The sequence below is a fragment of the Arvicola amphibius genome, chromosome 8 (assembly GCF_903992535.2).
Source record: "Arvicola amphibius chromosome 8, mArvAmp1.2, whole genome shotgun sequence".
Taxonomy (NCBI): Eukaryota; Metazoa; Chordata; class Mammalia; order Rodentia; family Cricetidae; genus Arvicola; species Arvicola amphibius.
The window spans coordinates 9700291-9723854 of record NC_052054.1 but is presented as its reverse complement, the minus strand read 5'-3'; the positions used below and the strand labels follow the sequence as shown (position 1 = coordinate 9723854).

Genomic DNA, 23564 nt, shown 5'->3' with positions numbered 1-23564 from the left:
TATTTCTTGGAAAATTAAATGTAGATAAATCATGTTAAGTTATATTGTAAATGCGCAGAAAGAACTTGCTATCAGAAGTCCTCTTTTAAGTCGGGTTCTAAAATCCCGTCTGTGCTGGCAAGATGCTTCATTATGTGCAAACACTTGCTGCATAAGCCTTCTGACATCCATGTAGAGTGGCCAGATGTGATGGTGTGCATCTGTAGCCCTAGCACTCCTACTCACTTGTGAACCAGTTACCCTGAGTATGAAGCAACAGCATCAAGAGAGACCTTGTCTCAGCAAGGTGAAAGGAAAGAAGTCTCCAGAAGTTGTACCCTGACCTTCTTTCGCCATAATGTGTGAGCCTGTACTCATTCTCCTCTCTATAATAATAAAAAATTGTGCTAATTTGCAAATTTGAATTTTCCTATAGTGTATTCCTTCACTAGACATCACCAGTGCATTATTCTTCCTTGTCTAGTCACACACTTTACTGACTTATGTTTTGTTCTTTTTGTTTGTTTGTTTTTTGAGGCAGGGTCTCTATGCTCTGGGTGTTCTGAAGCTTGGATAACTGTAACCCAGGCTGGCCTCACATTCACTGCCTTCCATGCAGTGGGATTAAAAGTGTGAGTGACTTCTGAGGTTATGGAAAATGGGTGTTCATCTTTTGCTCCATTGTTTATTCACATAGATACCTTGTGTGAATTTGAGAGCTCTTGTCAGTTAGATTCAAAAGTTGGTTTGAACATTCTGTTTGTATTTGGAACCCATATGTATTAAACAAGGGAAATGAAGTGTCATTCAGTGATTACAAGATTGTTTATTTTTCTTACTGTCCTGAGGTCAAATTTAGGTCTCACACATGCTAGGCAAATGCTGTACCAATGTGAGCTACATCCTCAGCTCTAGATACTGCGTCTTTGAATCACTTTTGACTAAATATCAAAACAGTGTATAAGTGATGAGTCATAATGCTCCAACACTAGCTGAGAGTTCTGTAGTTGAAGTCAGTTCTTTCTCCAAGTGGACTTCATGTCAGACCCTCAGAGTTCAGTTGTTTACAGCATATGCCAGTTTTAAGTCTTGGAGAGCTGCCTGTTCCTCTAAGTGACTATTGGTTGGCTGTAAATTTGGGGCTCCTTGCTGCTTTACCAGGCAGGATAAATGGAATCACTGAAAAAAAGCTGCTTACTATCACAGTTATGGTGAGGTGTACACCTGGAAGGCCCCTCTGACATGCTCCTTGCCTCACAGAACTAACCTGCCTTCAAAGGTCTCGGGGATATTTGTTATTGCTTTAAAGAATTCAGAAACCTTCCACGTTCCACAGAAGTGTTGAAAGAACCCAGTGTTGAATGGGAGCACTACTGGTCAGTTGTTGGAGCCCTTTATTCCATGGGACCCTTTCCTCTGATGGCGTTCAGCATACATTCGGGTGCCTATACAGTGTCTTCTCTTAAGTAGAATGCCTAAAAATTTCTTCTGTCACCCCAGTGTGGAGCTGGAGGGGATCCAGGGACTGAGGGGTCTTCATGTTTTCAGTGTGACCAGTTAAGTAATATAAAACAGAAGGGAATATGAGGGCCTAAATTTCATATGATGAGTTGTGACACATAGACTAAATATAGTTCATTTGGTACCTTGTAGTATATAAGGCATTTTTCAGATCATCTTTATAGAGGTTGTTTCCTTTGGTCTTTGTAGTATTTTTCAAAAAATATTTTTTTCTTTATTCTTTTTTCGAGACAGGGTTTCTCTGTATAGCCTTGACTGTCCTGGAATTTGTTCTGTAGACCAGGTTGGCCTCAGACTCAGAGATCCACCTGCCTTTGCCTCCTGAATGCTGAGATGGGAGGTGTGAACCACAACTGCCTGGTATCCAGAATATATTTTAATCACCTGCGTGTTTGTACATCACATGAGTGCAATGTGGAGGTCAGAAGAGGCATTAGATCTCATGAATTAGAGTTAGACATTGTCAGCCACCATTTGGTGCTAGGAACCAAATTTCGGTTCTCTGCTGGAACAGCTATTCTTAACTGCTGAGCCAGCTGTCCATCCCTGTGGCCTTTGTAGTATTCTTGATCCAGGACAGAGCAAATAGCTCTGGAGATGTGTGTGCCATGCCAGCAGACAAGTAGGTTGGCCAGAACTGTCTGATGTGGGATTCCCATCTGTATGCTGTAAATATCATTGGTTAATAAAGGAACTTCTTTGGGCCTATAGCAGAGCTGTAGGGGAACAGAGCTACGTGGGGAAAATAAACTGAATGCTGGAGTCAAGGGAGAAGCCATGTAGCTGCACTGGAGATAGACACAGGAAATTTTCCCGGTAAGCTACAGTGTTGTGGTGATACATAGACTAAAGGGAATGGGTTAAATTAAGATGTAGGAGTTAGCCAATAAGAAGCTAGAGCTGATGGGCTAAGCAGTGATTTAATTAATACAATTTCTGTGTGATTATTTCAGGGCTAAGTGGCTGGAACAAACAAGCAGCCCCCTCCTACAACTGTCTTTAGTCTTTGCCCATCTTATTTTCTTGTCTCTTTAAAAACTTTTTGTAAGTCTTCTTTTTTCTTTTCATGGAAAACAATTTTTTTTTCATAAAATATATTCTGATCTCAGTCCCCACACCCCGGTTGATAACTTGACAGACTTACTTTGTTCTTACACTTCTCTCAGAGAAGAGTTGAGTTTGGTTAAAAGAGATGTGGGCATGGAGGTACATACCTGTAATCTTAGAAACTGGGAAGCTAAGGCAGGAGGAGGACGAGTTTGAGGTCAGCCTGAGTTATATAGTGGGTTTTAGAGTAACCTGGGCTGTGCAGTGAGATCCCATCTCAAACTAAAGCAACAGAAACCTCAAAAAGCAAAACACAAAGAAGTAGGAGGAAAGAAATTTCAGTGATAGCACACTTTGACTCAACTAAGATCTCAAATACAGTTTCTTCCTAAACTTTCTTCCTCAACTGAAAATAAGAGCAAGATTATTTCTCTAAAACTAGATCTTAACTTGCATACCCAGAGCTCCTCTTTGGTTCTTAGTTCATTGAAAGTCTTCAAATATTGTAATAGTATGAAGCTTTTGCATTTCACATCAAAGGTAGAATGGTAAGAATGGAGATGGATAGCTTCCTGGTTATGGACACTTGAGCTTTGCTATTTTGGTACCGTGTCTCTTTTTGCTGTTTCTTGAGTTTAAGCATGAAAAATAGCAAAACATTATACTACATTTATGTTATCTTTTTCTTTGGTGGTGCTGGGACAAGAACACACGGGCACAAGCTGGCTGAGTATACACCATGTCACTGAGCTGCATATGCTCAGCCCATTGCATGCTTATAAAATGGTATGAAATCTCCTCACTAGTGTAATTCTTAAGTATAGCATTCTCTTGACTGCTTTCCTCATGTTCATTTTTTATAATTACATTTAAGACCGTGAATAGTTCTGTGTTTTTAAAGTTTAAAACTAGATATAATGCAAGTATTTTTTTGTCTTTATATTTTCTGTTGGTGGTTTGTTCCCCCCCACCTCTTAATAAGCTTATATACCCTAGGCAGGCCTCAAACTCATGATCCTCTTGTTGCAATCTCCTGAGTGGGATTACAGGTATATGTCACGAAGCTTGACATTTTATATAGTTTCATAATTATTTTCTGGAAAAAATTTACTGTGGTAAAGAATACATAAAATATATTATTTTAACCATTATACCTATATAATTTAGTTGTATTATCTATGTTCACAGTACAAGGCAGCTGCAGTACCATGCAGCACTGTAATATTTTTTAAATTGAAACTGTACACTGTTAATGTTTCCCAACTCATGCTGTGCATCTCATGTTAGTGTCTTTCCATACGTATTTGTCATGTTGTGATTGACTTTTAAAATTTGCATTGTGTTCTCAGTGTTCCTGTTCTACCATGTGCCAGAATTTTCTACCTTGTATAGATTGTATAACTATTTATATATGTGCCATATTCTATTTACCCATTCATTTATTAGCAGGCGATCCTCAGAGTTTTTGAAGACAGGTAATTGTCCATCAAGGAGATACATCATAATATATTTATTTATGCTTGCCTTTATACTAAGTTGGTTTGTCAATATGTCACACCCAGTTGGAAAACCAAAGCATCTCTCATCCATGTAGAGTGATCAAGGTAGGCTCCATTTCTCTTTGAGACAGTTACTATCCTAAGTGGGAAGGTAGGATTCCAGAATGTCCACAGTTGGGTTTCTGGTCCTCAGCCCATCTCTAGTAGTGGCCATCTGTGAGTCTTGTAGATCACTAAGGATTAGCCTGCTTTGCTAAGACAGGCTAGATTCATTTCCTAGTCACCTCATGGCTTAGCACTCCAGTTAACTGCAGTATTGCTCCCTTTTCCTATCTGTAGCATGAATAATAAAAACCCAGAAACAGGTATTGGGGTTCAAGCTGAAGATCAGAAAAGCAAAGCAGTTAAGCTGCTAGAGAGCTCTTACCTCTATGAAATCTTTAGACAGAAAGAAAATGAGTTCCTGTCTCATCCCACTTTATATTCCTCTGTAGTGCTGGGATTAAAGGTGTGCACCGACACCACCCGGCCTCCATGGCTAGCTAGTGTGGCTGCGGGGATTAAAGGTGTCGGCCATCACTGCCTGGCCCATATGACTGGCTGCTGTGGCTGTTTTGTATTCAGATCTTCAGGCAAGATTTTTTGTTAAAATAGAAATGAAATATCACTACATTTCCCCATTTTTGTCTAAAATAAAAAGAAAAGGCTATAACTAATATAAAAACTATACAATGAGCATAATAACTATGATATATAAAATCAATAAATACATAAAAATGTTCAGTGTATTTGCATTTGACTAATTCATAGAAATACTCCATTATCCTACGTTGGTGAGTCCAAAGTCTTGTGCATAATTTACTTTTTATCATAACTTGCTTTCTTCTTCTGGTAAACAGGAAAACTATAATTATCTAATCTTCAATTCCCTCAGAGACGCCAGAAGGAAATAATATTAACTGAGTAAGCAACAAGTATGAGCAAACAACTTCCAAAATGTGTGAGAAGTGACAGAAACAGCTGGCTGCCTGGACAGTCACTCAAAGTTCCTCTGCAATGTTGGGGCATCCATCTTTGGCCTACAGGCCTATCATATCCAACAGACTTTTGTGTGAAACAGAATGTTCTGAAGGGTTGCCTCTCCTTGTCTTGACAATATTTGGCAGTCACTTTCTTTTATGTCCTGCTTGTCCAATTAGGACAGCATATTGTCAGCAGTCAAGGCAAGGGCATTTTCTTGCTCAGTGGCTTACTTTTGCACCAAAGAAAGTAAACTCCATATGGACTTTCTTCAATGCTGATTATCTTCTCTGAAGTAGATTGTTGTAGGAGCAGACATACCTCATTGTCACAAAAAAAGCCTGTGTTATTATAACATCTTAAATGTCATACTTTGTAGATTTCTGAAGTGTTTGAAGATGACATGTCTATGTAAAATATATATTTGACCTTAAGCATACCTAATGCGACTACAAGATCAATCAGTTATGATAGGTGATTAATTGCTAACCTGCATTTCCTTATTAGCCTAGACAGTTGGTAACAATTTTCAAGGACTAGAAAATTACATTACATTGTTAAATGAGTTATATATGTACATTACCTTGAACAAGAGTAGAAATTATGTACAATATGTTCTAACAAAATTAATCTCAAATTTGTATCAATATACAAAATTTGTATACAATATACAAAAGTCCAATTCAGTGTAAAACATTTAAAACCAGTAGTTGCCTTTTAAAAGTAGATTCAGCAATCTTCCTTTTTGTTTTATCTATGTCCCCCTTTTATTTTTTATTTATTTTTTTTAAATATTTATTTATTTAGTATACAATATATGCCTTCAGGCCAGAAGAGGGCACCTGACCTCATTACAGATGGTTGTGAGCCACCATGTAGTTGCTGGGAATTGAACTCAGGACCTTTGGAATAGCAGGCAATGCTCTTAACCACTGAGCCATCTCTCCATCCCCCCATTATTGTTTTTAAAACAAGAACTCTGAATCTATTCTCCTTTGTTCAACTTTCCTCCTGGCCATAACCAATAAAAACTGGTAAACACACCCCCGCCCCAAACAGTGACAAATATCTATAACCCATTGAATGACCAAAACCACCCACCCCATCTCTTGGAAATGTGGACTTTGTATTCTTAAATATATCTCCTGCTGTTGGGGTAGGGGGTGATGGTATCTTTAGGGTTATTGTCAAATACTGGGAGAGGCAGCTGTATCATTTGTTGTCTAGCCTGTGTAATGGGAAGGTATAGGACTTGTCTCACATCCTGGGTAGAGTAGTTTGTTAGGCTGAATCATCTCAGCTAGCCACCACGAAATTGTTCTGAGCAGTTTGTAGTCCAAAGCCAATCTTTAGGTGGTGTTTTCCAGCTTAGTGATGCTATATAATCCTGGAGGAATCGAAACTGTGGGGCCCCATCCTTCTTATGGAGACTTCAAAGGTCACAGGCATGCTCATGGTCCACTGCAGAGAACTGATAGAGACTCAAACCCAAAATTATGTACAGGAAGGTAGATGAAACCTTTTTCTAGACTTAGCTGGTACTCTATATGATCATTGATATCATGACAAAAATTTGATATATATTATATTTAATATATACATTTTATAAACTTATACCTTAGGAAAAATTGTTAAAGAATCAATAAAACAAAAGGATTATGAGATTAGTAGCAATAAAGTAACCCTTAAATACTTGTTTTTCTTCTGTCCCATATCAGGTGACTTTTCTGACATGAGACACAGATTTTGAATTTCACTTTAATAACCATGCTTGGGTTTAGAGAAGGAGAGAGCCACACTCCAACTCCAAAGCGAACTGCCATTTTTAACTTGACTGGGACTACAATAAGATCATTTGCATTAAATGAGAATAATAGAAACAAAGGTTTGCGAAGATTTATGAAATTTTATCCTGTTGGAAATATGATATACCAAAAGGCCAATTTACTCTTTTTCTTGAGACATTTTTTTTCCTGGATGATTTGTCCTTTTATTTCAGATGTCTCATTTATCCAGTACTCTTCAGATTCCTTAGCTAGATTTCTTTTGGCAAGTTATATTTGATCAAATGAAAAGCATTTGTTACTTTTATAGGTTAGATTAAATGGCCATGTTGTTTGAAGAACTATCCTCTCTTCTAAGTAAGAGCTGTTTCTTTTTCAAATCGACTCTTTATCAATTTAGATGGTATCCACAACTTTTCTTTTCCTGTGGAAACAAAAGCAAAACCCCTTTTCCTGAATGTAACCCATGTCCTGGTTTCCATTCTGAGGTCAGTACATCTTTAAAGTATATGGCTGATTTAATTTTGTAGTTTTTTTCCTACCATCTAATGTCTCTCCGCAGCTGTTGTTCCTTTCTCATTAGCATTTAGAAAATTCAAAGTTAATAAAGCATTATGCAGTTTATTTATGGGGGTATTTATCATCCCTTTCTGTTTACTTAACATGCCCTTTAGAGTTCAATTTGATCTTTCAATAACTGCCAGACCTATATGATTGTGTAGCATACCTTATGCTTATATTATAAGCAAAAAACGGTTCATTTTTCTTAGAGACATATGCTGGAACATTGTCTGTCTTTATTTGTACATGTATAGCCATGATGACCATAACTCCTAGCAAATGTGTGATTACCGAATCAGCCTTTTTCAAACTCACAGCAGTTGCCCATTGAAAACCTGAATAGGTATCAATGGTGTGGTGTACTTCTTTTAGTTTTTCAGATTCTACAAAATGGAACACATTCATCTGCCAAATTTCTTTCCTTTTATTACCCTTTTGGGTCACTTTCTGCAGGTAGTGGTGTTTGTTTGTATAAAGAACCAGTAGGACATTTCCTTATAATTTCCTTGTCTTGTTGCCACATGATGGAAGAGGTTTTTTTTTAACCTTTTGTTATTGGCATGATGTCTTATATGGAATTCTGAGGCCTTCAGCACATTTCCAATCAATAATTGATTGATTTCTGCATTACCTTGTGCTAGAGGACCTCAGAGACCAGTATGGGATCGAATGTGTGTTATGTATATGGAATGATTCCTTTTCCTGATTATATTTTGTACTTGAGTAAATAGGCAAGGCAAGTCTGTATCATCTAATATAAATTCAATGTCTTCAATATACAATTCAGGAAATGACTGAACCAGATTTGGCATAGGGGTCTGCGAGAGGCCACTTTGTCCCATGGCAAAGGATTGCCTTGAATGTTTCTTGTTGACCTGTATTCATTAGTCCTGTGCCCACCTTTGCCATAGCCTTCCATATAGTTCCAGAAGAGAGGGGTGTTCTGAATGGATTATTTTTAGGAAAAAAAAATTGTTTCTAGGAATGCCTTGTCTACAATCCCTTTTAAGGTGACCTTGTTTCCCACAATTATAACATTTTGATTTTTTTCCTCAGTCCTCTGGAAATCACCTCTGCTGTCTGTGCATCATCATGGTCGTGAGATTCAATATTGATTGTATCTCAAATTCATTCCTCCTAACCTGCTTACCTTGCCTTTAATGGCCTAATTATCCCTTTTCATAGAGAATTTGCATTTTCAAAAGCCAGAGATTCACTGGACTGTGTTGGTACTGGACTTTAATCCCAGCACTTGGGAGGTCAAGGCCAGCCTGGTCTATAGAATGACTTCCAGGATAGTCTTCAAAGGTACAGAGAAACCCTGTGTCAAAAACTAACAAACAAACAAAAAAGCCCAGAGATTCAATAAATCTACCTAGCTTCTGAATTTGGTATCATTCTATTTACTGCGAAGTCAGTCTTTGTAAGAAATTAATGAAGGTTTCTTTTGGACCCTGTATGACTTTAGTAAATGATTCAATCTTCTTTCCTGCTTCTTTAATTATGTCCCAAGCCTTCAAAACTGTTGCATGGCATAAAGCCAGGATGTGACCATCATATAGAGATTACCTTTCTACAGTAGCATAATTTCCTTCTCCAAGAATTTGATCTTGGGAGATTTCCAAACCTTTAGCTTTACTCTGCTGTTCAATAGTCTTAGCCTTTTCTATGAACCAACTGCTCCATTGTAATTGTGGACCAGGCTCAAAATCAGCTTTAACCAACTCTGTCCAGTCATTAGGTATAATTCTATTACAAACTTACCACAAGTTTAACATTTGCTTCACAAAAGGTGAATGCATGCCATGTGAGAATATTGCTTTCTTGAATCTCCTTGAATCTGACATTGGCACAGGAGTCCATGCAGCTCTTACAGAGCCTCTGTCACTGTCAGTTCCTGTAGGGTTACTGGATATATTAAGGTTGGTTGTTTGAAGACCTAGGATGTGCCTCTATTCTTATAATGGAATGCTGAAATTGGTTCTTTATTAAATTCCTCTCTCTGGATTTGAATGTGTCTGTGAGATTTGTTTTATTAAGATTTTTTAAGGCCTGCATCTTAGCACTTAGATTAACCAACTTTTTCAGTGATAAGACAAAAATGACAAAGCTGGTAATGTTTGCAATTGACATTATATAAATCCCTTCTAAATTAGAAAGCCTGTTGTTTAATTGTTCCATTTTCAAACTGTCTAATATATTATACACAGACCCAAATACCTTTATTGTAATGGTGTTTCCCATTTTTTAATGTGGGGAAAAACTTTTAACTATTTCCTCCCTTTAAGAATTCCTGATTGTCTTACCAAGTCTACCAACGATGATGATGAAGATGAGCATCTTATTGCTGCTGCATAGAACAATGAAAGCCTGTCTGTATCTCAAGGCAGCCACCTAGTTTGGCAACAGTCTGAGAAGGGGTTTCAGGGAGAACCCATCAGGAGATAAAAAAGCAAAACTTAGCCAATAGGGCAGTGACTTCAGCCTCGTGTAGCTCCGGCCTATGAATTCGTACCTCAAATGTTGAATGTCAAAAAATGTAGCATGAATAATAAAAAGCCAGAGACAGATACTGGGGCTCAAGCTCAAGCTGAATATCAGAAAAGCAAAGCAGCCAAGCCACTGGAGAGCTCTTACCTCTATGAAATTTTCAGACTGAAAGAAGCGAGTTCCTGTCTCATCCCACTTTATATTCCTCTCCAGTGCTGGGATAAAAGGCGTGCACCACCATTGCCAGGCCTCTATGGCTAACTACTATGGCTACTGGGATTAAAGGTGTTGGCCACCACTGCCTAGTCTGTATGACTGACTAGTGTGGCTGTTTTGCATTCTGATCTTCAGGCAAGCTTTATTTATTAAAATAGAAATATCACTGCACCTGTCAGTGTGGGACAAGAAAAGCTTGCTAGAGTCAAAGTCTGGCTCTCTGTGGGCCTGTGTCATCCTTTAGCCTTTAGCCAGCCCTTGTGTAAGAAGGTAGTTAGTTGAGGTAGTATGCTTGCTTGACTGAATCAAGGCTTTTTGGCACTTTCCTGTCAGCCTGATCTCATGTACTCCATTTGTCTTTCAGTAATTAAAAGGCCCATGAATGGTCTCTCTGTTTTCTGCATTTCTTCTTTTATCTCTGATCATTTTATTGGGAATTTGGGAAACACCTGGGCTAACTTGTCATCTTTAATTTTTTCTTGTTTTTCTATCTTCCTTTTCTTTTTTAAAATATTTATTTATTTATTATGTATACAATATTCTGTCTGTGTGAATGTTTGCAGGCCAGAAGAGGGCACCAGATGTCATTACAGATGGTTGTGAGCCACCATGTGGTTCCCGGGAATTGAACTCAGGACCTTTGGAAGAGCAGGCAATGCTCTTAACCACTAAGCCATCTCTCCAGCCCCTCTATCTTCCTTTTCATTGCTATAACAAAACGCTCTAGACTGAGTAATCTGTGAGCAGTAGAAATTGATTGGGGTTGATTCCAAGATCAAAGGAGTGAGTAGATTTGGTGTCTGGTGAGGGCTGTACCTTGGAGTAATCTTACATTGTGAAAGGGGCAAGGAAACTTACTGGAGCCTTTTGTATAGTGGGGGACTAATCTACTGTGAGATCACTTTTCATGGTGGAATCCCTTCCCAAGGGCCCCATCTCCCAGAAAAATTTTTAGGTTCCTCTATTTTAACTTGACATGTATTATTAGTGTTATCCTGCATGTATATCTGTGTACCACATTTATGCCTGGTACTTTCTGAGGTTGGACGAGAGCATTGAATACCCTGGCACTGGAGTTATGGATTTTGGTGAGCTGTCATGTGACTGCTGGGAATTGACCCAGATCCTCTGAAAGAATAAGTGCTCCCAGCTGTTGCATCATCTTTCTAGACTAAAATCCCAAACTTGATAATTTCACCTTGAGTATTAGGATCTAACAAATTGGGGAGGGAGATACCAAAATTTACTTGTAGTTGGTTTTTCTTTTACCCTAGCCCCATGTTGGAATTCCAAACTTTAGTTAGTATTCTTTTACTCTTTACTCTTTTGCTTTGGGGGGGGGGCAACCCCAGCTCCCAAATAAATTACACATGGAGGCTTATTCTTATAAATGCACAGCCTTAGTTTGGCTTTTTCTAGCCAGCATTTCTTAAATTATCCTGTCTACCTTTGCCTCTGGGCTTTTATCTTTCCCCATTTCTGTATACCTTTCTTCACTTTCTCCATAACCTGCTATGTGACTGGGTGGCTGGCTCCTAGCATCCTGCTCTCCTGTTCTTGCTCTCTCTTTCTCCTTCCAGATTTATCCTTATGTTTATACTCTATGCCTGCCAGCCCCGCCTCTCATCTCCTGCATTGCTATTGGCCATTCATCTCTATTAGACCATCAGATGTTTTAGACAAAGAATCATAGCTTCACAGAGTTAAACAAATACAGCATAAATAAAAATAACACATCTTTCATTGTTAAGCAAATGTTCCAGAGCATAAACAAATTTAACACACCTTAAAATAACATTCTACAACATTTACTTAGATCATAGCAACTGTGTTTTCCCATTTTACTTAACTCTCAATCTGTTTTCATTAAATTCTGTTAACCTTTTAAATATAGATATAGATATAGATAGATAGATAGATGGTAGATGATAGATAGATAGATAGATAGATAGATAGATAGATAGATAGATAGATAGCTACAGGTGATTTTAGGTACTTTCCTTTTTATATGGCTTCCTCTCCCACCCTGTGATAATATACCAACTGGAATTTGGGGTGATATAGCACATTTTATTGACATCTTTGGTTGATTCTTCATTGTAGCTTTGGTAATGTTGGTTTTAATCACTTTCTGCATTTTGCTAAATTGTTTTCTGGGAAAATAAACCAGAATTGGAAAATGATTGTCATTCACAGCCACACTGTGCTGAGTGACCATGAGAACTGGGAAGTTCCTTCTAAATCTGATTTTGTCATCTTAAAAGTAAATTTCACTTTGATTGTTTGTTATTTCAAGTGTTGCTGTGAAGTTTATTAAAAATTTTAGAAGATTGCATATGTATACACAGAGTGGACTTATCAGTAAATATTATGTGTATTCTTGAGTCAGGTGTAATCACCTATTTTAGCTAAATTGACTTGCATTTACTAGCATGAACAAAGATACCACAAAGCATGATGCCTTAATAATTTAGATAATAAAAATTACCCTACTCCTCAACTCTTTGAAATTTCATTATTTTCTCCCTTTAAGTCATTTGTTATTTCCTCTGGATATTTTGGAGCCCGAGAACAGCCAAATTGGTCTTGATTCATTTTTGTTCTCATCAAATAATCACGTCTTTTCCTGTTTCACAGCAACATGGGTGTGGAGTGGAAATGACTGTTGTTAATGTTGGCAGTGTAGTTTGGTGGAAAAGGATAGGTATTGGCATGAGATATTTAATTTTATTTCTGTCCCTCTTAGACTGTTGAGGTTTGAAAACCTCATTTAACATCGCCAACCTTGACTTAAGAATTTGTAAAGTGGTTGTATTATCTCTCTGGGAGGTTGTGCATTTGGAGGTGGGCAATGGGCCCTTGGCAATGTAAATATTCTTAGTTCTTGCTCGGCCTTTCTCCTTTGTTCAGTAATTCACTATCATAATATGGCCATTCAGTAAGAAGTGTTGTTTTTTAGCCTTTAGTTGTAATCGGAGATAATCCCTTTTTCTGCATTATTCTTTTAAAAATCTTTTAAAAGCATTATTGCTTTAAAAATGGACTCAGAGTTAATTGTCTTTGAATATCCTTTTATTCCAGATTTTACAAATGGTAGGATATTAATACAATAACAATAGAAGTGTTCAACATTTATTGACCATTATATGGCAACCAGGCAATTATTTGCAATGCCTTCATATATTTTTTTAATTTTCCCATATTCTCACACCTTAGGGAATGGAGGCATAGAAGAATCCAATTGGGAAGCATGAAAACCATACTGCCCATAGAATCTACCTGCAGAGTTGTAAAGGTTAATCACTTCCCATCCGAAAATAGCATTTCAGATTCTGGATTTTTCAGGTTAGGGATCTCAACTAATGAAGCCTTTCAGTATTTTAAAGTCTGGAAAATGTTGAACTCAAACCTGAACCCCCTAATCTTACCCAGTTTGTACAAGGCAGCTCACCCTCCTCAGTCACTGTTCTGCTGCTATTTGCTCTGTCTGTCTGTCATCCTGGCCTCTCCAGGATTGCCTGCTTATTTGGAGGCCTTTTCTTATTTCCTTTGCACTCTAAGCCCATTCTATTGCTTATAGATCTAGATATTGATGAAACATTACATGATCTTTTGAGAAAAGGTAATTATTATGAAGTTAAGATAGGATCAGACTTAAAGCATTGTTTCTGTTAAATATGCTAATTCTATTCCATAACATTGAGTTTTTCCTAATCTAGGGAATATAATTGGATTTTTTTCTTTCCTTTAAATTCTCTCCAGTCTGAACCACCATTGTTTTTTAATGTGTTTGAGTGTTTACTCACATGTATGTATGTGTGTGTACCACATGTGTGCCTATGCCTACACAGACCAGAAGAGAGTGTTGTTTACCTTAAATTGCATACTTTTGTGAGCCGGCATGTGGATGCTGGGAATTGAACCCAGGTCCTCTGCAAGGGCAGCCAGTGCTCTTAACCACTGACCATCTCTCCAGCCCACCTGTAATCCTAACAGAAGTCTAACTTTTTCTCAGTAATTAGGGCTTTCTTGTCACTGGGGTTTCGTCACTAAACTTTCCTTGTTTTCACGCAGGTCTTTTAAATTTTTGTCTTTGTTTTGCTGTTGTAACGTTTCCTTTAGGTCCTGCTGCATTGACTGCATTCAGGACATACTTGCATCAAGATTCTCTCACCTTTGCCTGAAGTACCTGACGATTATTTGACACATTGATCTCTTCATATAAGTTTGTTTTGCCTGTTTTCTCACACTGTGTTGATGGTGCTTGGCTCAGGGCCTAGACTTCACTGACCTGTGCACTCCAGTGCTGGCTCAGCCTGGGCTCAGGGAACATCTCCTCATTGAGTGCTGTGGTTTCTCTTATCTTACTCTTCACTCTGGAGTCTGTCATAACTTTTGTTAGACTCCTTAGTGTATCTTCTACCTTTACCGGACGTGGGATGTTAGAGTTTACCACTAGACCCATGTCACTCCTCTAGAGGTGGTGGGGCTTGAGAGAATTGAGCCAATAAATGAGGCAGACAAAAATCTCATGAAATAGTCAGCTTTAGTCAGAACCTCAGATGATTTATACTCTGAGTGTTAGGGAAGGTCACAGAGTAATGTTCTCATGAGTTTAAGCTGTATGCAATCACAAGGACAAGCTGCACATGGCAAAAACATATTTTTCCATAGAGGCATATAAAGGAAAATTTAAACATTTAATTGGTTACCAATAGTGAGCAATAATGAGGTAAACTAAGGTAAACTCACTTCTATATGCTAAACCTTGGAAGAGCATGAAAATAACATTCCTAGAACAGTTCCATGTTTTGAAGAAACTGAGGTCACAAGACTCTTGTCTTGTTTTCTGGGAGTGTTCTCACAAGCACTCAGAATTCTCATGCAACGCAATTCCCGGACTGTGTTCTGACAGATCTGTTTCTCCATCCTCATCTTCTCCCTTGCTGAGCTCTCTCCTTTTTGTGGCTTGCTCAGCTCTATGACAAGTGACTCTTACGTTAATGTTTCTGGTCTGTCCTTTTTGGAAGCTGTGATTCAAGTGTTCCTGGATAGTTCATACTTAGCAGATCAGATGGAACATATTTCATAAGCCCTTTGAATCCCTAATCCCATTCTTGTCCCTGTCAGTTATTGCTCCTACTACCTAGGAATTATTCACAGTAATAGAACTAGCTGAGAGTTTATTTAGTGCTGAATATTACCCAGAGTATTGCCAAGAATTGGACTCTGAGTGGAACTTAGTGTTAGAACACTTAGCTTAGGTGTAGGTTCTTCTTACTGAGCTATATAGTGGATTTACTCATTCTCTTCCAAGGCACTCTCAAAGCCACAGGCCTCTGTGGGCACTAGGCCCTTGCTTGACTTGAGATTTAGCATTTGAATCTCTGTCCCTATTCCCTAATGAGACAGCTATCTGTTATTTTAGAAAACTACTGTGATGTGAGACTAGTCTTCATAACAGGCTAACTGAGGCATTTGCTGGATGGCTAGACAGATGGTTGGATATGTGGTTAACTTTCTAAGTAACTGGTGTAGGTGGTTCTTCTGTCTATGTGTTGCTTTCATTGGTTGAATAAAGGTACTGCCTTGGCCTTTTGATAGGGCAGCCCTCAGGTAGGTAGGGAAGACAGAACAGAATTCTGGGAGGAAGAAGAGCAGAGTCGGACAGACACCATGCTTCTCCTGCCCAAGACAGACGTTGGTTAGACTCATGCCAGTAAGCCACGACCTTGTGGTAACACACAGATTAATAGAAATGGGTTAATCAAGATGTGAGAGCTAGCCAATAAGAGGCTAGAGCTAATGGGCCAGGCAGTAATTTAATACAATCTCTGTGTAATTATTTCAGGCATAAGCTAGCTGGGTGGCCGGGACAATAAGCAGCCCGCCAGCCCAGGTGTAAGCCAGTCAGGTGGCGGGATGCAGCCTGCAGCTCCATCTACAACAAGTAATTGGGGAGTCAACACCACAATTTGTTAGTCAAGAAAATTGCATCACATATTTCTTACATATTCTACTTTTGTTTCCTTTTACTTACAAAGTTTTAAGTTTGTTGTTGAGATTGGCCTTGATGTAGATTTTCATTAGATAGTTAGTATAACAATGATTGTAATTGGTAGCCAACCAGTGTAATATGAATATATTTGAAGAAAGTTTTTTGTTGTTACTGGTTGATTGGTGTTTTGAGACAGAGACTCTGTGAAGTCCTCGCTGTCCTGGAACTTGTCACATAGACCAAGCTAACTCCAACTCACCTTCAACTTTTCTGCCTGAACTTTTTAACTGAGATCCGCTTGCCTCTGCCTCCCAAGTGCTGGGATTAAAGGTGTGTGCCATCACTGCCCAACTCAAGTTACAATTTCTTAAATATGTATATACATACACACCAAATAGCCTTTATATATAATTGGTAAATATATACACATATGTATGTATGTATAGATACATACATATATATACATACACATTTTGAAATACATCAGTGAAATCCCCCATTAATAACCTTTTTTTGTCTTTTTGTTTTGCCTGAAATCTCAGCTCTTCAGAGGCTGAAGCAGGAAAAAGTTGAGTTCAAGGCTTTTCTGACCAGCTTGGGCTACATAGTAAGATTTTTATCTTTTACTCAGATGCAGTTTTTCTCATCATTATGGTCATCTGGAAATTAGTACTTCACTAAAGGACATCCATCTTCTGAGTACTGACATGCCTAGTCCATTTTGTGTTTTAACTAAAACAAAACTGAGCATTTTTAGAGTGAAAAGTTCTTAGTTTTGGAGACTGAGTAGATTCTCTGTGTAGCCCAGCCTGTCCTGGAACTTTCTGTGTAGCCCAGGATGGCCTGAAACTCACAGAGATCTGCCTGCCTCTGCTCCCGTGTGCAGGGATTAAAGGTGTGGGTCACCACTGCTTGAAGCCAGCTCATTTGTTGGTCTTTGGCGAGTGCCTTCTAGCTGTGTCATAACAGAGCAAATTATATCTTGTCACACGAGTGTGTGAGAGAGATCACATGACAAGAGAAATCAAGAAGGGACCATGCTCACTCTTTTACAACATCTACTCTTGTAAGATGTGAGCTCTCACACGTGTGTGAGACCAGCATTAATCCTCAGGTAATTCCACTAATTGGCACCTGGACTCCTTCCTAATGGTCTTACAACCTTTCAGTGTGACACACTGGGAAACGAAGCTTCCAGCACATGAACCTCTTGGGGACAAATCATATATCCAAGTCATAGGAGTATAAGGTGGTATAGAAAATTCATTCATTCATGTAGTAGTATTACCTTCAGCTGCATGGGAAAGGTCTTTGAGCTTTAGGGAGCTATATATCTATAATACTATATGCTTATAGTATCTATAATACTATATAATTTATAGCTATAATCTGTAATACTAGATGCTTATGTCCTCAAAATTCTGATTATAATTTGAAAGCTCAGTTTTTATTTTGGCAACAAATATTGCATAAGTGACAGGGCTCCCTTTGTTCATGTTCAAGAAAATGTTCAGTAGACAAATGAATAAATACTCAGTTTGTCATTTACTCTTTTCAGTAGATATGGTGTTTGTGGAGCATGGTGAGCTCGGTTTGCCACTGCAGCTGTATGTAAATACTTCCCCCTTGCAATTCTCATATACCCTGACCATCATTAGAGGTGCTTTTATGCTTATTTGATAATCTAGAATGTGAAATACTAAAAAGCAAACTTAAAGGGTCAGCATTTTGTTAATTTTTTTTTTTTTTTTTTTTTTTTTGCTGCTGTTAGCAAAGGTCAGTATTTAATTAAGTTATTGCCAGGTCTGGTGGCATATGCTTGTAATCTTGTTGATTTTGGAAGCTAAAGTGGGAGGATCCTGAGTCCAAGGAACTAGCAAGACTTAGTCTCAAAAATAATTTTTTAAAATGCTGGTTTAAGTCTCTTGAAGATAATCTGGCTTTAAAAAAAATTCCATAGCCTTCTAGTGCAGTTGAAATTTCTCTGCTGAGTCTTGATAGACTTGACAGTTTGATCACTGTTGCTTTTGCAAATTGGTACAAATGTTGAAGAGCACAGGGAAGGCAGCAAAAGATGATATAGTGCAGTGGTTCTCAACCTGTGGGTCGCAGCCCCTCTGGGATTTTGATGGCCTTTTCACAGGGGTGACCGAATACCATCTGCATATCAGATATTTACATTATGATTCATAACCATAGCAAAATTAAAGTTATGAACTTGCAGTGAAAAATAACTATGGTTTGGGGGGGTCCCCAAAACATGAGGTATAGCATTAAAGGACTGCAGCATTAGGAAGGTTGAGAGCGCTGTTCTAGGAATTTGTAGCAAGTAGAAAAGTTGAAGGCTGAAAAACCAGCTATGCTTTGCTCAGAGACAAGAGCTTTTTAAAGGCCTTTGTTGCTTTGTGTTATTCTTTAATAACAAACATTCTTTAATAATGATGGAAAAAAACCAGAACCCTACAAACTGATTCCACTAATTTTCCTGGGCCTTTGAGTCTCATTTTTGAGTAAGCCTGCTTTCACCAAGTCTTCCATAGGGAAAGACCCACACTGAGGGCCCGGAGGTTTAGAGAGGGTAGTGCGGTGCCGCTGACAGGTTTAACATGATAGTGTGTGGCAGGTGACTCCTGTTGCATGTCTTCTGAATTTCATATCCATTTACTACTGAGATGCTGGCAGTGTCTACAGTGGCTTCATCAGATGGTTGCAAATGTGAACCTGCCCTTTAGTTTCGGCTCCAGCACTTATTTGTTACAACTTTTATTTGCTATTTTTAAAAATATGCATATCCATTTTGTCATTGTTTTACAGATTGTGAAAGTCTAAGACCTTCAAACAATGAATAACCTGATGGCTCCTGAATTAACTGGGAAAACAAACACCCCAAGTGCCAGTTGAAGAGTGTGTCTGTATATGGGAGACCTTTCTCTACACATACACCTTCATAAGAGGGCAGGCTCATTCTGCACATCAAGAGTTTTGCAACTGATGAACATTAATCTTAAGCATCAAATGGAACAGCTTCATACTGCTGGGGTCTGGAGTCCCTGGAGGACAGTCCATCACTAATGACAAATTTTCCTTATGGTGTTCATGGGCAAAGCAAATTTGCAGAAGAAAAAAAAATCACACAGATTAAGCCTCAAGAATACCCCTCCAGTTTAAAGAAGGAACAGATTTTAAAACTCTGGATTGAAATTCAGTAGCTTTTACTGTGCTCATGGCTCCAGTGAGGGGATGGATCTGAAAAGGAAGTTTTCTTTGTGTCTTTAACTATTTGAAAATTTTTATTTATTATCTTTTTCTTTTCTGCATATTTAAGGTATTTTAAAATACGAATTGGAACTATCAATTACAAAATAAGTATCAAGGAAAAACCTTTCTTGGTCGAGAGGTGTGTGAACAGGCTTGAACGCGAACAAGGTGTCTTTTCAGCAAAGCGTAGAGTTGTTCTCAAGAGATGGTACAGCTTGGGGGACTCTGATGCACACCTGGGTGGATGGTTTAAAGACTTGCCTATGAGAGGAAGATCATTTAATGGGCATAATTCCAAGATTGCTCTTTTTTCATCAAGATAGAAGAATACATGATCTTTAGGAACAAAAACGCAGAGAAACGAGTTAAAGGAAAAACAAACTCCTGCAGTCTCTTTGTCAGCAAGAAGTATGAGTAAGGAAAGCACGTGGTCCAGATTGAAGCTCTAGCCTCTTCCTCTGCTGAGGGAAGGGACTTTGCTCTAGTCCTTATGGCACTGAGGGGTGCTCCAGTCAATGGGAGAGTCATTCTAGGGAGCCCCATGTTCCTAGGGACACAGGGCCAGTTTTTGAGACAGGAAACTTCTGGTTGTGACCATTGGGAAAAGTGTTTCTCTTCCTAAAATTTGGGCTGCTGTCTGCACACGAGCTCTGGTCTGATTTTGCACATTAGTGTGCCTTTTCCCTCATGCAACCTTTTTCATCTAGACAGCAGAAATTTGCCTAGTTTAGAAAGCGTGTCAGAGGGTGAGTTCAGAAGGAAGATGATCTTGTATGGTCATTGTTTGAATTTGAACTTTGAATAGAAAATTTCAGCTAGAGGGATTATTACCGCCTTAAGTTACTTGAAATCTGTGTGTTCACAACCTTTTATCTCTGGAATCACATTACACAAAACTGGAATCTCAGGCTGAGAATAACCAAACAGAGTAAAGACAAAGAGAACTTAGTTTCTGTCACCACACACTAACAGAGCTCTTTCTCCAGAGGATTGGAGTGTTTTTCCCAAGAACTTGGAAATGAAAATGGACCCCATGTGTTTTTAGGTATACCTTTCTTAGCATACTGATGTTATCTTTTATAGAGGATTTTTTTCACTATGCATTCGGTGGATCTTTATTAAATACTGACCTTATTTAGACTCTAGATCAGTTGTAACTGAGGAGAAACAAAACCAAACCAAGTCCAGCTACAAAAATAGGCCAATGAAAGAACTTGGCTTGAAATTCTTAATACTTTTTAAGTGAAATAATTCATTGAAAAAAAGTATGTATGCAGCAGTGGAACATGGGCCTGTGCTTTGCAGTGACTCCAACATCCTCTGCCTGTCCTGGAAAGGGCGTGTCCCCAAGAGCGAGAAGGAGAAGCCTGTGTGCAGAAGGCGCTACTATGAAGAAGGATGGTTGGCCACAGGCAATGGGCGTGGTGTGGTAGGGGTGACTTTCACCTCTAGTCACTGTCGCAGAGACCGCAGTACTCCACAGAGGATCAACTTCAACCTGCGAGGCCACAACAGTGAGGTAAGATGTGGCTTTGTTTCGTTTTTTTCTGCGGTCACTTCTAGTGATCTTTTTGAGTCTTCTCCCTGGCCCCAAACTTTATTTCAGCTTCTTAGACTTGGTGAATTCTCTCTCCTATATGCAACCAAGAAAGATAGCTGCTAAGGTGGGCATTGTTCACAGAGTCCTGACCTTCCACAAGGAAGTCACTTGTTCCCTCCTTTCGTGCTTTCCTCCCCATTCCTGAGAGTTGCTGCTGCTGCCTTTGAGAGGTACAGCTGTTTGGGGGCACACACTGGGTTTCTGATTAGGGTGGAAGAATCAGACTAGATGATCATAACCAGCCTTTTAAGTTCCTAGTTTCCATGACAGAGAAAGGTGTATTCTATCTTGAGGCTCAGTGTTAAAGGAACCACAGTGGTGCTGCTTCTATCTCAGTACCCAATTACACTAGCTTAACACCCAATTTGACAAGACTCATTTTTTTCACATTGTATAGGCTCTATTGTACTGATGTTTGTGTGTTCTATATTTGTAAGTAGTCTGGCCCTCTAAAACCCAAAAGTTTATTCTGTTTGTTGAGGAATGCTTAAACGCTAACAACTATATTTAAAAGATGTGTAGTGTGAAGCGGCGGGGCTGCGTCCCACCACCCGGCCACCGGCTAGCTTTACACCCGAAATAATTACACGGAAACTGTATTCTTTTAAACACTGCCTGGCCCATTATCTGTAGCCTCTTATTGGCTAATTCTCACATCTTCCTTTAACCCATATTTAGTTATCTGGGTAGCACCACGAGGTGTGGCTTACCAGGAGAGATCTTAACCTGCGTCCATCTCGGAGAGGAGCAGCATGGAGACTCACTATGGCGGATGCCTGAAGCATCTCCCCCACTCTACTTCCTTGTTCCCACAATTCTGTTCTGTCTACTCCACCTACCTAATTTTCTGTTCTCTTAAAGGGCCAAGGCAGTTTTCTTTATTAATAATGAAAGTAACACATAGACACTCCTCCATCATTTCCCCTTTTTCTGTTTAAACAAAAAAGAAAGGCTTTAACTTTAACATAGTAAAATTACATGTAACAAGAGTTATCAAGCAAGAATTACAGTTACAATATTTAAATCTATTTTATCTTTTATCATAACTAAGGAAATCTATAACTATCTATTTATTCTTCAACTCCATCAAAGACTCCAGAAGGATACAATGCTACCTAAGTAAACAAGAAATAAGTAACTTATAAAACTCTAGAAATGACAGAGACAACTCGCTGCCTGGACAGTCACCCAAAGTTCCTCTGTACCGTTGGGGCATCCATCTTCGGGCTTCAGGCCCACAGTATCCAGCAGACATTTCCATGAAGCAGAAAAATTCCAAAGACAGTTCAGTCACTTTCTGCTGTGTCCTGCAGAACGTCTCGCAGACTCTTTCACGAATCAGGAACCCCAAAAGGCCATCTCACCTTTAGGCAAGTTCAGCAGTCCTCTTTCTGTGGGTTCCTTGTGTCCAGTTTATGCAACAGTCCAGGCAAGAGCAGTTTCTTGCCCAAATGGCTAACAAACTCCATAAGTAGCCTCTTCGATGCCCATCTTCCTCTCGAAGTAGATTGGTGCTGCCAGGAGCAGACGTGTCTCATTGTCATGAAAAACCCTAAGTTATTAAAACATTAAATGCCATATTCTGCAGTCTTTGAAAGATATGAAGAATATCTATCTAACTGAAATATATCTCTACATATCTAGAAAATCTAATAACATGACTACAAGCTTAACTATTATCAATGATTATCCATTAACAACCTATATTTCCTAATTATACATTACAATTTTTAAAATGAACTGCAATCACAATAGCTTAATCAAGATCAGAAATACATATACATATAACAAAATTGACCTTAAAAATCTATACCAATGCAAATTATTCATATCTATATCATCTCCCCCTTTAAATGTAAAAGAACATTTATAAACAATATTTGGGAAAATGGGCGCAGTTATTTCTCTCCAAACTGCTTCCTGCTGAGTGGGGGCGTTGTTATTTAGGTCTTTCATGGTATAACCTGTGTGCTAGGTTCCTCTCAGTTGGCAGTTGAGTGAAGTAATTTTTTGAAGATGTTCACAGCAACCTTTCAGGAGGGCGTGGTCTATCATACCATATTGGGATAGAAGCAAACTTTATTTCAGCTTCTTAGACTTGGTGAATTCTCTCTCCTATATGCAACCAAGAAAGATAGCTGCTAAGGTGGGCATTGTTCACAGAGTCCTGACCTTCCACAAGGAAGTCACTTGTTCCCTCCTTTCGTGCTTTCCTCCCCATTCCTGAGAGTTGCTGCTGCTGCCTTTGAGAGGTACAGCTGTTTGGGGGCACACACTGGGTTTCTGATTAGGGTGGAAGAATCAGACTAGATGATCATAACCAGCCTTTTAAGTTCCTAGTTTCCATGACAGAGAAAGGTGTATTCTATCTTGAGGCTCAGTGTTAAAGGAACCACAGTGGTGCTGCTTCTATCTCAGTACCCAATTACACTAGCTTAACACCCAATTTGACAAGACTCATTTTTTTCACATTGTATAGGCTCTATTGTACTGATGTTTGTGTGTTCTATATTTGTAAGTAGTCTGGCCCTCTAAAACCCAAAAGTTTATTCTGTTTGTTGAGGAATGCTTAAACGCTAACAACTATATTT

The 23564-nt window shown here is 38.8% G+C and overlaps 1 protein-coding gene across 2 annotated transcripts in view; it reads left to right on the top strand.

The window, feature by feature from the left end:
• Positions 1-23564, top strand: part of Tulp4 (TUB like protein 4) — a 187976-nt gene that overhangs the window by 20615 nt on the left and 143797 nt on the right. For both annotated transcript variants that reach the window (XM_038339006.2, XM_038339007.2), the window contains exon 2: positions 18930-20892. In XM_038339006.2, coding sequence (XP_038194934.1) covers positions 20641-20892 — 252 coding nt within the window. In that variant the 5' untranslated portion in view covers positions 18930-20640. The remainder of the gene's footprint in view (positions 1-18929; positions 20893-23564) is intronic.